We start from the raw sequence: 12,500 nt of genomic DNA on the forward strand, positions 1-12,500 counted from the left end.
GTGGTTCTGAGTGAGAGGTTCTGAACTGTGTAAACGTCACTGTCGTAGAAGGGTCGCCGTCGGGGTTGATGTACAGAAAGGCGTCATTTCCGACGTGAAGCGCTGATCTCGATTCCACCGTGTTGGGTCGTCGGCGCGGTGGAGGAAAGGGGATGCAACCCCAGTAGAATAGAAGGATTAACTTAAATGTGTTAGTGTTCACAGTACAGGCAGAACTCGTCTGCGGTAGAGTTCCGTTCCCGAATACGTAAGGTAAGATCGTATAACAATACGAGGCTGTTATTCCCATAGGAAATAACTAAGAAAAGAATTTACGCTCCCCAGTTGCCCGTCTAGGCTGAATGACTAAAAATATTCGAAGATTATTGACTCCAGTAAATTAAAAATCCTCTGATTAATTCTAGAAGTTGCGTAATTATTATGCACAATAATACAATAATAGGTATAATAGATAATTAAGAGAAAAGCTTCGCAAGTGGCCGTGAGGGAAAAAATAAAATTACATCGAAATACTGCAAAAAGGGACACTGTAGAACGAGGATTTTGTGTACTAGTTGACAGATGTGGATGGTGTCTTGGGAAGCATTATAAAAATATTGTAGAGATTAAATAATAGGAAATCGGGGAAGAAAATCCTAATTTTTATATTGATAGGAATAGTAGAAAATCGGATAAGTAATAATCCTATGTGAAACCTTAGAAAACTGGGGAAAATGATCCTGATTTACGGCACTTGCTCCCCCCCCCCCTCCAACAACCCCTTGCTCGTTATCGTGGAGGGGAGGGGGGGCTTAGAAAACGGAGACTGAGACCCAATGTGAGGGAATCAGCCCTCGCCTCTAATAATTTTCTTTTCCTCTCTCTTTCCTTTTCCCTCTCTTCTTCATCGCCTTCTGTCCACTTATCCTAATCGTTAATTCATTTTAACCGCTTTTCGCCGCAATACTTTACCATCAATGCTGTACGGATGCCTAGCACATTTACTTGTTTCAACCATTAACTATTCAGGAAATCCACAAACATCGACTCTAAAAATAGTAATAATGATAAAAACTTCCTTGCCGTGAGCTTCATCGTTGTTTATGCCGTTTATGACATATATATATATATATATATATATATATATATATATATATATATATATAACAAAATAGATAAATAAATATCCAATAAATAAAATAAATAAATGAATATCCAATAAAAAAAAATAAGTAAATGAATATCCAATAAATAAGATAAATAAATAAATATCCTGTAAATAAAATAAATAAATATCCCGTAAATAAACATAAAATAAATATACAATAAATAAATGAATGAATATCAAATAAATAGATAAATATCCAGTAAATAAAAAATAAAGAAATCCTGCTCTTACTGTAATTCTGTATTCACAGTATTTCGTCAGCGCCCTCAAGCCGCTAGCAAGAAGCAAGCGAACTGTCTGGCTCGATGCCGTTGCAATCAATTCCTGAAAGGTAGAGAAAATCGTGTCTTTTAGTGACCGAAGCTTTGTGACAGATGTTAAATATCGGTCCTTGCGTCTGGGAAATAGGCATTTTCTCTCTCTTTCTCTCTCTTTCTCTCTCTCTCTCTCTCTCTCTCTCTCTCTCTCTCTCTCTCTCTCTCTCTCTCTCTCTCTCTCTCTCTCTCTCTCTCGTCAGGTGATGATTTTTTTATTTGTGGGTTTTAAAAAGGTAAAGAAGTTTGAATGTCAATGACAGTGAATATAATTCGAGTTGCCTCGAGTTGTCATTGCTTGATTTTTTTTTATGTAATGTTAATTATATGATACACCACACGCATACACACACACACACACACACACACACACACACACACACATATATATATATATATATATATATATATATATATATATATATATATATATATATATATATATATGCGTGTGTGTGTATGCATATTACACTATACATACACACTAGCATACGTATATGCCATGCAATGCAGTCAGTATCACACCCAGTAACACGTGTTCGAAAAGTCCCGTTCTTCTGACCTCTTTTCTGTTGACACCAACTCTGTCAACCTGCTTTATAAAACTGACCTCGTCACAGGTGCGGCTGTTCTGGGTGAAGCAGAGGTTAAAGCCAGAGCTGGTGAGAGCAGAGTCTGAGGTAAACGTGACGAGGATGTAATTGCTCAGGATTGTGTACTCTGTGTCCGCAGCGATGGATCCGGATAACCTGGTGAGAGGAGATTTTTTTTTCATATAAAACGTTACGGAGATTGCGTTCGAGATTTCTTATGGTAAATGTCAGGTTTGAGAGTTTTAATTGCAAACGTTTTAGACTAGTTCGGGGACTTCTTATGGCGAAGGTTACAGACAGTAACTCCATGAATCAACCAGACTCGCATTTCAGAGACTAATTACAGAACGGCCTCAGAATACTTACACGAGGGGTGATGTGTAAGGGTTTTCAATGGTCACCGTATCACCGGAAGCAAGGTCAAAGTCCTGAACGGTGAGCGTCAATGTACCGACCTCCTTCCAAGATAGTCAGGGAAAGATTAATGTTTAGAACTAGTGTTTGCGTGCTGCCTAATGCTAAATGATGCTCGGAGGTCGATATGCTTATTGGAATGGTTGGTGTACCTTTTTTTTCCAAATGGCAATTGAGCTTTTAGAGGACTTACGTCAGATAAGGGTCCGAAGGCGCAGGTGAAGTCGTTGGGGTAGTCGCTGGGGTAATTCGGAGAGGAGAAACAAGTGACTCCGTCGACGACTTCAACGGTACAGTTAGTTACGCCAGCTGTGGATAGAGGGCTGCTTGTTATCTCCGGCCTTCCTCCTCCCCCCCCCTCCCTGTCTAGATTCGTATACGAGATGTCGTCATTACCCCTGTCCTTCCGACGCTCCTGCCCTTGCCCGTTTGCGAAAAGGTCACACCCGACTCACGCATTCATACCTCATGTCAGACCCGACTCACGCATCCCATACCTCATGTCAGACCCGACTCACGCATCCATACCTCATGTCAGACCCGACTCACGCATCCATACCTCATGTCACACTCAAACTCACCTCTATACTCCACATGCAATGTTCCTCACTCAGTCAAATATATCCTGTTATCCTGCCCGTGTCCTCGCTTTTCCTTCCTTGTCCTCTCTCCCCCCCCCCCAACCAGTCGAACTTCCTCCACTCCCCCCACCTTTTCAGTTCAGTTCTTCCTCAAACGCTCAGATACTCTCCCTTCGATCTTATCGGCTTTTGTTCTGAATCCTTATCCTTCGATCAATCCCTATCCTACCCCTTTTCCTCCTCTTTCTACTCCTTTCACTGCCATACGACCGTATTAAGTCCATATGACCGATGAAATCTAAGACATTTTGTTCTAATAAAGAACTTCCTTAAACCCCTTCCAACTACTTCTTTTTACCATAGTGCTATAGGAGCTTTGGTGTCTGGCACCTTCATTTGTTTAAAACATTAAACACCGCACTTTGTCTCTCGCCCTAAAATCAGCACTGAAGATATTTGTGTCCTGTCCACTACCGTCTTACCAGATGCTAATACCTGTTGGACTCCGTCCGACATACTCAAGCACTTGCACGTTTCACACACACGCGTACACGCACGAACGCGCGCGCACGCACACACACACACACACACACACACACACACACACACACACACACACACACACACACACACACACACACACACACACACACACACATATATATATATATATATATATATATATATATATATATATATATATATATATTTTATATATATGTGTGTGTGTATGTGTGTATGTGTATATATATATGTTAATATATATATATATATATATATATATATATATATATATATATATAATATATACATATACAATACATATACATATACACATATATATATATATATATATATATATATATATATATATATATATATATATATATATGTATGTATGTATATGTGTGTGTGTGTGTATATATATATATATATAGATAGATAGATAGATAGATAGATAGATATAGATATGATTATAAACAGAGAGAAACTTACTATGACGAGTATGCAACATTTTTTTTTCTTAAACTTACTTGTTGTTGTTGTGGAACTAGTGGTTGTAGAAGTACTAGTTGTGGATGTACTTGTGGAAGTACTTGTAGAAGTACTTGTTGTTGTGGTTGTGGAAGTACTTGTAGAAGTTGACGTACTTGTTGTTGTGGAAGTAGTGGTTGTGGATGTACTTGTTGTGGAAGTACTTGTAGAAGTTGACGTACTTGTTGTTGTGGAAGTACTTGTTGTTGTACTTGTAGATGTTGACGTACTTGTTGTTGTACTTGTAGATGTTGACGTACTCGTGGAAGTACTTGTTGTTGTACTCGTACTCGTACTTGTACTTGTTGTTGTACTTGTACTTGTTGTGGAAGTACTCGTAGAAGTTGATGTACTTGTAGAAGTACTTGATGTAGACGTAGTCGTTGTCGAAGTACTTGTAGTTGACGTAGTAAACGGTTGGAAACAGAAGCAGCCATCTCCGTCTATCGTTGTCCAGAAACAAAAACATCCATCCCCGTCTATTGGTGATTTCACGCTTGTCTTTCTGTAAAGGTGACAGTAATTAATATATATAATTTCTTTTTCTTTCTGTTTTTCTTTCTTTTTGTCCGTTTTTTTTTTTTTTTTTTTTTTTTTTTTTTTTTTCAAATGGATTTTGAGAATCATACCAAGTGATTTATATACTGTACGGATTTTTTTTCTAATCTGTAGAAGATATTTCCAGCCGGGTACCTGTTGGACACTCGCCTGACACACCCGGCAATTTCTTCGAAGGTAATGTCAGCCGCCCACCCACGCATGTCGTTCGTGTCAGATTTGGAATATAAGATCATTTTGTTGCCTACTGACTTCACTGTCTGGCCCGCCAGTTCATTTCCACAGTACCTGTAAGAGAACACGTTTCTATGACTCTCTTGTAATGTAAATCTACGTGGGATATCTCCAGTGCTTTATCGGTATTATTGTCTCTGGTATTTACGTTATTATTGTCATGATGATGATGATCAGTACGAATATTATTATCATATGGTATTGAATGCTTATTCGTTGTCATTTTAGTCACCATCATAACAAATTATGAAAAGTAAACGTCTCGGACCAAACAGACAAATGCGTACAGATAACCAGCATGTGTATAGATAACAGCGTATGGCAAAACACAGCCTACCAGTCCCCTCTTAGCATGTCGCGAGTGCGCACTTCGAGGCCGTCGCTTAAGCAGATCCCTCTAGCGGCGTCCGGGACACCTGTGCGGTCCGTCCTGCGGTGGAGGTCAAAGGTCGGGAAGTGCGCCACGACTCGCTTGCACTCGGGGGCTTCGATGACCTTCGTGAATCTGGTTTCTGAAGGAGTAATTCAGATCAGGTCAACTCTGAGGCCGAGGTTGGGGGAGGAGATGGGGGAGTACCTCGCGCGTTAAACGCTAATTTCTTTGTCCATAAAAATATCCACAGACAGAAGTGTGTTGCAAAATAAGCTGAATTTTCATTGATAATAGTATAGTTAACGTAACAGTGAAAATGTCCTCTAATTAGATTATTTCCACTTTTCTAACTATGATTTAAAGTTTTCACTTCCTATCGGACTATTCCATTAGACACTGGGCTCTTGCTCATTAGTAAATGTCTAATGTATTCAAACCAGGAATTCTCACATGTTCAGTGAATATCAAAATACGAAAAACAACAAGAAACTGGGTGTTTATCTGCAATGGTAAAAAAATGAGAGTGAATGGACTTCGTGCATGATTCTTGATTTTTTTCTGCAAGGGGTTATATTGCTCGTTGTTGTCGTGGGGGGCTTAGGAGACGGAGACTCAGGCCCAGTGTAGGGGATCAGCCCTCACCTCTAATTTTACACGATCTTCTCTTCTCTCCATTTCCATTTCCTTCTCTTCTCCATCCCCTTCTTTTGTCCACTTATCCTAATCGTTAACTCATTTTTGCCCTTTCCGCCGCATTGTTTTACCATAGTGCTACATAACATTTGATATCTAGCACATTCATTTGTTATAACCATTTACCATTAACCATTACTCACCACCTGGGGAAATATCCGAACTCGGTGACGACAAAGATGTGGGCGAAGTGATGATTTCAGAATAAGGCGACAGCGAGTGTTCTGAAGGGAGTGAATATTAGGGGAAATTAAAGTCTGGTTTATTCGCAGTTGATAATGGGCCTGAGATACAATGTTTCCTTTGTGTGAAGAGAGAATACGAAAAAAGGATCGAATATTTAATTGAAACTCACGTACTTTGTTGAATCACTACGTAACACAGTCAATGATTAGGCTGTCATGTTATATTATTTGTAAGGTCTTTGAGAACGAAATACTGTTGCTGAACAAAAATAAAGAAAGGGTAAACGGCTAAACTTGTAGCAGTCATGTATAGCAATGAACACTAACCATCATAACCCCTGTGGACGACTTCACAGAAAGTACCATCAGTGCCACTTGGACAGATGCAGGCACAGGAAGCACCGACATAGCCCTTGTTTAAGCAAGGATCACTGCGTAGGGAACATTCGCGAAGCACTCTGTCTGCACAGTGGTACATCCTGTAAACTAACAGTTTGTCCATGTGGGAAATGCGAGAGCTTTGGCCGAGGACGCCTTGGTACAACGGGTCCAAAGTTGATATTGTGGCCTTGCCGTCTGGGGCGAAAAGCTGTGCGAAGAGAAAGAAAACCTTTTAATTCAAAGATGACCAGAGGATAGAGGTCCTGTATTTTATTCTCTCTCTCTCTCTCTCTCTCTCTCTCTCTCTCTCTCTCTCTCTCTCTCTCTCTCTCTCTCTCTCTCTCTTTCCTTCTCTCATAGACTATTTCTCTAACCCTTTCGTGGCGGTGCATGATGGAGGCATAGTCGTAAGGGACGCCGTAGTTGTTGCCTGAGTTGAGAGGGAATTTCCTGCCGGCGCCCGAATCGATGCTCACGAAGGCGTCGCGGTCGGATCGCTCGTCCTCGGGCCACAAGCCGAGGGCGTAGCCGAGCACGTGTAGTAGGGCGCCCTCCTGGAAGTGAAAGTCACTTACAGACATTGAGAAAATGTATGCACGTGCATGTGTGTTTATGTGAGTGCATGTATCTTACAGACGCAAGCATTACTAAAGGAATAAAGGAATGTTTTTTTCTCCTCTCGGAAGCCTTAAACTTTCTACGTTTCCCCCCACCAAGCAGAGTCGCCGAAGCGGATGATACGCACTTCCATCCTCCGCTCAGCACCACATACAAGTCGCTCAAAATCTGCAGAGACCAGCCACCTTCCCCAAACTCACGTTTCTCTCGCATTCCTCCGAGACGTGGAGGTCCTGCCCCGCGGAGGACGCTACTCCCACGAAGGACTCGCAGCGGCTCCTGTGCCTCCGGAGGCGCAGGTGAGGGCCGTCGTAGCTCGGGCTGACCTCCCTGAAGTTGACGCAGGTGCTCTCGCTCCAGCGGCGGGCAGCCTGTCGCACAGCCTGGCGGTCCACCAGGTCTGGAGGAGCAGAAACAGAATCAAATGTCGGAGAATCAAACGTAATGTTCAGAGAGTTCGCTTTGATATTAAAACCCCAACAGTTGAGAAGGAAAGGTCTGTTCCCCAATTCAGTTCTAGTATGAGTAAAGTCTGACCATCGACGAAGGCGAAGCGGACGCAGGGGGCGCCGTCGTCGGCTGCCCAAAGCAGAGTATGCTCGGAGAGCGCTCTCCTCTCGAGCAGCGCCGCCTCCTGCGCCTCCGTCAGCAGAAAATTCTGCTCGCTGTTGTATGAGGGTAAGGGGTATTTCTGCCGAGAAAGGATCAAGATATTTCTTAGTGAATATATATATATATATATATATATATATATAAATGTGTGTGTGTGTGTATATATATATATATATATATATATATATATATATATATATATATATATATATACATATATATATATATACATATATATATATATATATATATAATATATATATTATATATATATATATATATATTACATATATATATATATATATATATATATATATATATATATATAATGTATGTGTGTGTATTATTTACAAATGCATATCTAAATATGGATAAAAATATTGACCAAGATGACGTATGTATTGTTTGTTCAGATAATATAGGCCCTCGCGAAGCCAAAGCGCGATCTGCCCACCCGGCTCCCATTCCGCGCGTGCGCTAGACTCCCCTGCGGTACTGAGGCAGCGACGTGGGGCCTGTGCAGACGGTCCTGGTGAGAGGAGGAAGGATTTAGAGAGTAAGATATATAGAGATAGATAGATATAGATATGTATGCAACTGAAGGAGGAATCTCTATAGCATATATTTTAAATTTACTGTATGTACACACGCGCGCACACACACTCTCTCACTCTCATTCACACACTACACACACACTCCCTACCTCCCTTACACCCCTACACCCCCTCCCCTTCTCATCACCTAATAAACACACTGCAGTCAGATGAACAAATCACAACAGCTTATGGTTACCTGTTTAGGGGCGATAAATTGGTTCACATCCGCTTCGTTTCTCTCATGCAGAAGACCACACTTGACCTGAAATTATTTCTCCATAAGTTCATCAGGCAGGTAAGTTATTGCACTGTAAAAATAGTGCAATTCAGAGAAAAGGCACTGTATGAAGTAATAATTAGTTATTGATCACACCCGATGCGTTAAAAGGTATGATTATTACTACTACCGATGTACGGTACACCACATTTTTTTTTCTCCAACGAAGACTTTTGAAATCGGAGTTCTCCAGTCTCGTGTGCCAGATTTTCCTTCAACTGCATACGTAGAAAGAGCAAGTCAGACGCAACTGATTGGCATATATATGTCTAAGTAGATAAACTTATATTGAAAATTTTAATAATACAATGTTAATAATGAGAATGGTAATGATAATGATACAATGATAATAAAAATGACAGTAATAACAATCAAAATTGAGGGAACGTTTGAAAAGAGAGAGGTAGAGGGTGAATTTTCAATGACATGACATTATCCATATTTTATAGAATCGTTTGTGTCTGTTACCTGGTTCATATTTTTTTTACATTCAGTTATTTAAATGATTACTTTAGATGACCATGAGAAAGTGAAAAGTACCATTGAAAAATCATCATAAAACTGAAAGCCAAATGTATCTGCACTTAAAAAATAATAATAATGGATAAAAAGGATAATTTCACTTTTATGGAAATCCAAGAATATGATTGCTTTGAAGTAAAAAGTAACGATGTTAGTTCAAAGAGAAATAAGTAAAAAAAAAAAATAAATAAATGCTGACATTTAACCGAAAAATGAAAATATTGAATAAACTTCCTTGTGGATTAAATTTATTTTTTTCTCTCTCTTTTATTCATCGAAAACATTCACTGAATAGGTGTTAACAATGTGTGTCTACTTGTGTGTGTATGTGTGTCTACTTGTGTGTGTATGTGTGTCTACTTGTGTGTGTATGTGTGTCTACTTGTGTGTGTATGTGTGTCTACTTGTGTGTGTATGTGTGTCTACTTGTGGTGTGTATGTGTGTCTACTTGTGTGTGTATGTGTGTCTACTTGTTGTGTGTATGTGTGTCTACTTGTGTGTGTATGTGTGTCTACGTGTGTGTGTGTATCTGTCTACGTGTGTGTGTATGTATCTGTCTACTTGTGTATGTGTATCTGTCTACTTGTGTGTGTGTGTATGTGTATCTGTCTACTTGTGTGTGTGTATGTGTATCTGTCTACTTGTGTGTGTGTGTGTGTATCTGTCTACTTGTGTGTGTGTGTGTATCTGTCTACTTGTGTGTGTGTATGTGTATCTGTCTACTTGTGTGTGTGTATGTGTATCTGTCTACTTGTGTGTGTGTGTATGTGTATCTGTCTACTTGTGTGTGTGTATGTGTATCTGTCTACTTGTGTGTGTGTATGTGTATCTGTCTACTTGTGTGTGTGTGTGTATGTGTATCTGTCTACTTGTGTGTGTGTGTATGTGTATCTGTCTACTTGTGTGTGTGTGTGTGTGTGTATCTGTCCACTTGTGTGTGTGTGTATGTGTATCTGTCTACTTGTGTGTGTGTGTGTATCTGTCTACTTGTGTGTGTGTGTATCTGTCTACTTGTACGTGTGTGTGTGTGTGTGTGTGCGCCTCTGTGTGTGTGTGTGTGTCTGTCTGTCTTGTCTACTTGTGCGTGTGAGAGAAAGAGAGAGTAAATGGTCAGCGAGTGCAAGTGTGTCTATGTTTGCTTAAGGTGCATTGCATGTTAAAAACAAATTGCATGCAGCCAGCTATATAACAATTATCCTAAACTGGTGCTAATAAACTCAGCTTGTATAAATTAAACATGGTAATTATACTAATGAATTGCATGTCCAAAAACATTTTTCCATGCATTTCAATTTTTTTTACATTCCAGTTAATGATACATTTTTTAGCTTGGTCATTTAGTTTTACGTGTTTCATTTTGTCAAAGTTAAAATTACGATAGTGGACGAACTGCAATCAGAACATTTAACCTTTTTTGACCCCATTTATATATTATTTTATTTTAATTTTTCATTTCAAATTTAGTCTTCAGCTTGACACCAATCGAGAACACTGAAATCTGTTCACAGCTTAGAACTCAACTTTGAGAACAACGCAATCGCTTCTTTCTTAATAACAGTTCATTATCGTATCGTCAGCCCAACCATTGGTTCTCTGTCTGACTTCGCTCCTTGTAACTCGATTCCCTTGCTGATTCAGAACCTTCTGTCTGCTTAAGAAATTATTTTATAATTACCAGTACCTGATTTATCTGATTTCTTTAGAGTAGGTAATATAGATTCGAAATTAAATATAACGATAATCGTTTCTTCATATCAGTTAATGAATGTTTTTGAATCCAGATGTTAATTGCTAGATTTTTCAATTTTGAAAAGGGATTTTGCAAAAAAAAGAAAAAGAAAAAGGGGATAGATAAAGAATTTATCAAATTACTGTTATTCAGCCTAATTTTTTTTCTTTTCTTTTTCTTTTTTTCTTTTTTTTTCGTCTTCCTACTCATTTACTTGGTTATTAATTACGTTATAACTTGTTTTATCGTCTAATTTGTTTATTCATATATTGACTCATCCACCTCTTTGTTTCATTTATCTTGATTTTTTTTTTATTTATTCCTTTTTCAAACAGTGTATTTGTAAATTCATTTATTCATTCCCTTTGGTCATTTATCAATCCATCTATTTCCTTATTCCTCCCTTCATTTATTTCTCTTTGTATCTCCTTTCCCCTCTTTCGTATGCCCTGATGACCCTAATAAGGAAAATGTAAGACCGTTCAAGAAAAGTTAAGATTTCGATTATCTCATGAACAGGTGAACAAATGAATACCTATGTGTAATGTAAGTAGGAGGTGACGAAATATACATCAGCCTTTGTAGAAGAGTGTTCAGAGTGTTGGTACTGTATTTGCATATGCTATAATTTCCTACTTTTAGCAATATTATAAATTGATTTGTCCAGTGTAAATATTTTGGGAATGTTCGAAAAGTTATTTTTTCTTTCTTTCTTTCTTTTTCTTTCATGGGAATCGCTGGTTTATCGAATCATGGGATATTAATATTTTTAAATGGGGTATCTTAGTTATTGGTAGAATATAATAGATTAATAATGAGTTGTAAATTAACTCCTACATATGTATTTATCTATCTATCTATTTATCTATCTATCTATCTATCTATCTATATATATATATATATATATATATATATATATATATATATATATATATATATATATATATATAATCTAAGGGTTTTTCTGTTAACAAACGTTAATGGGGATATCAACAAGGTATGGAGGATGATTATTTAACAGTTATGATAATTGATAATTTAGTAATCATTTACTCATGAAAACACAACGGTAGACGTTACGAATAAAATAAAATGTATTGCAATCATCGCAACACTTCAAACATCTATTGCAACAGTAAGGCTCAGACCCTCCAAGTACAATTGCAGTTCAGAAGTAAATAATGGTCGAGATTTCAGCCTTCAACATGCGAACATTTTGAGAAAAGGTTTCGCAAGGTACTCCTTGCGAAACCTTTTCTTTTTTGAAGGAAATTTTTTTAAATGTCGATCCCGGGATTAAAAGAGCTGGTGATAAATAAATGAATAAAATAAACAAATAAAAAAATCTTAAGTAATATAAACCTGAAATAGAGGGATATAACGATAGAGTGAAACAGGACGAGATATTGGAAATCTTTTAGAGCTGTATAAAAAAAACAGTGCAGAATTGTGACCCAATCGGCCGGTTTGTTAAATTAGCGAGATGCCAGACCTAGTAGTAAATATATATGGACATGCATATACAAAGAAATGCATATCTGTCTATCTGATACATATGCATTTATCTATCGGAATATCTGATGAATAATCGTATGCAAATCTAGATTAATAAATATGCATTTATTTCTGCAGATGCA

At 38.2% G+C, this 12,500-nt stretch overlaps 1 protein-coding gene and 1 long non-coding RNA gene across 2 annotated transcripts in view; one reads left to right on the top strand and one right to left on the bottom strand.

The window, feature by feature from the left end:
* LOC119573246 (serine-rich adhesin for platelets-like) overlaps window positions 1–12,500 on the bottom strand; it is a 17,445-nt gene that overhangs the window by 4,040 nt on the left and 905 nt on the right. Inside the window, exons 2-15 of the mRNA XM_037920375.1 lie at window positions 8,531–8,596; window positions 8,193–8,267; window positions 7,664–7,817; window positions 7,327–7,526; window positions 6,883–7,062; window positions 6,455–6,716; window positions 6,086–6,166; window positions 5,214–5,388; window positions 4,778–4,930; window positions 4,084–4,589; window positions 2,662–2,777; window positions 2,421–2,512; window positions 2,072–2,210; window positions 1,379–1,471 (exon numbers count right to left, since the gene is read on the bottom strand). Coding sequence (XP_037776303.1) covers window positions 1,379–1,471; window positions 2,072–2,210; window positions 2,421–2,512; window positions 2,662–2,777; window positions 4,084–4,589; window positions 4,778–4,930; window positions 5,214–5,388; window positions 6,086–6,166; window positions 6,455–6,716; window positions 6,883–7,062; window positions 7,327–7,526; window positions 7,664–7,817; window positions 8,193–8,267; window positions 8,531–8,596 — 2,292 coding nt within the window. The remainder of the gene's footprint in view (window positions 1–1,378; window positions 1,472–2,071; window positions 2,211–2,420; window positions 2,513–2,661; window positions 2,778–4,083; window positions 4,590–4,777; window positions 4,931–5,213; window positions 5,389–6,085; window positions 6,167–6,454; window positions 6,717–6,882; window positions 7,063–7,326; window positions 7,527–7,663; window positions 7,818–8,192; window positions 8,268–8,530; window positions 8,597–12,500) is intronic.
* Window positions 1,396–7,616, top strand: LOC119573247. Its single transcript, XR_005228782.1, has 3 exons — window positions 1,396–1,478; window positions 2,082–2,213; window positions 7,229–7,616. It is a non-coding gene; the product is annotated as an uncharacterized LOC119573247 (long non-coding RNA).

The sequence above is a fragment of the Penaeus monodon genome, chromosome 5 (genome assembly GCF_015228065.2).
Source record: "Penaeus monodon isolate SGIC_2016 chromosome 5, NSTDA_Pmon_1, whole genome shotgun sequence".
Classification (NCBI taxonomy): domain Eukaryota; kingdom Metazoa; phylum Arthropoda; class Malacostraca; order Decapoda; family Penaeidae; genus Penaeus; species Penaeus monodon.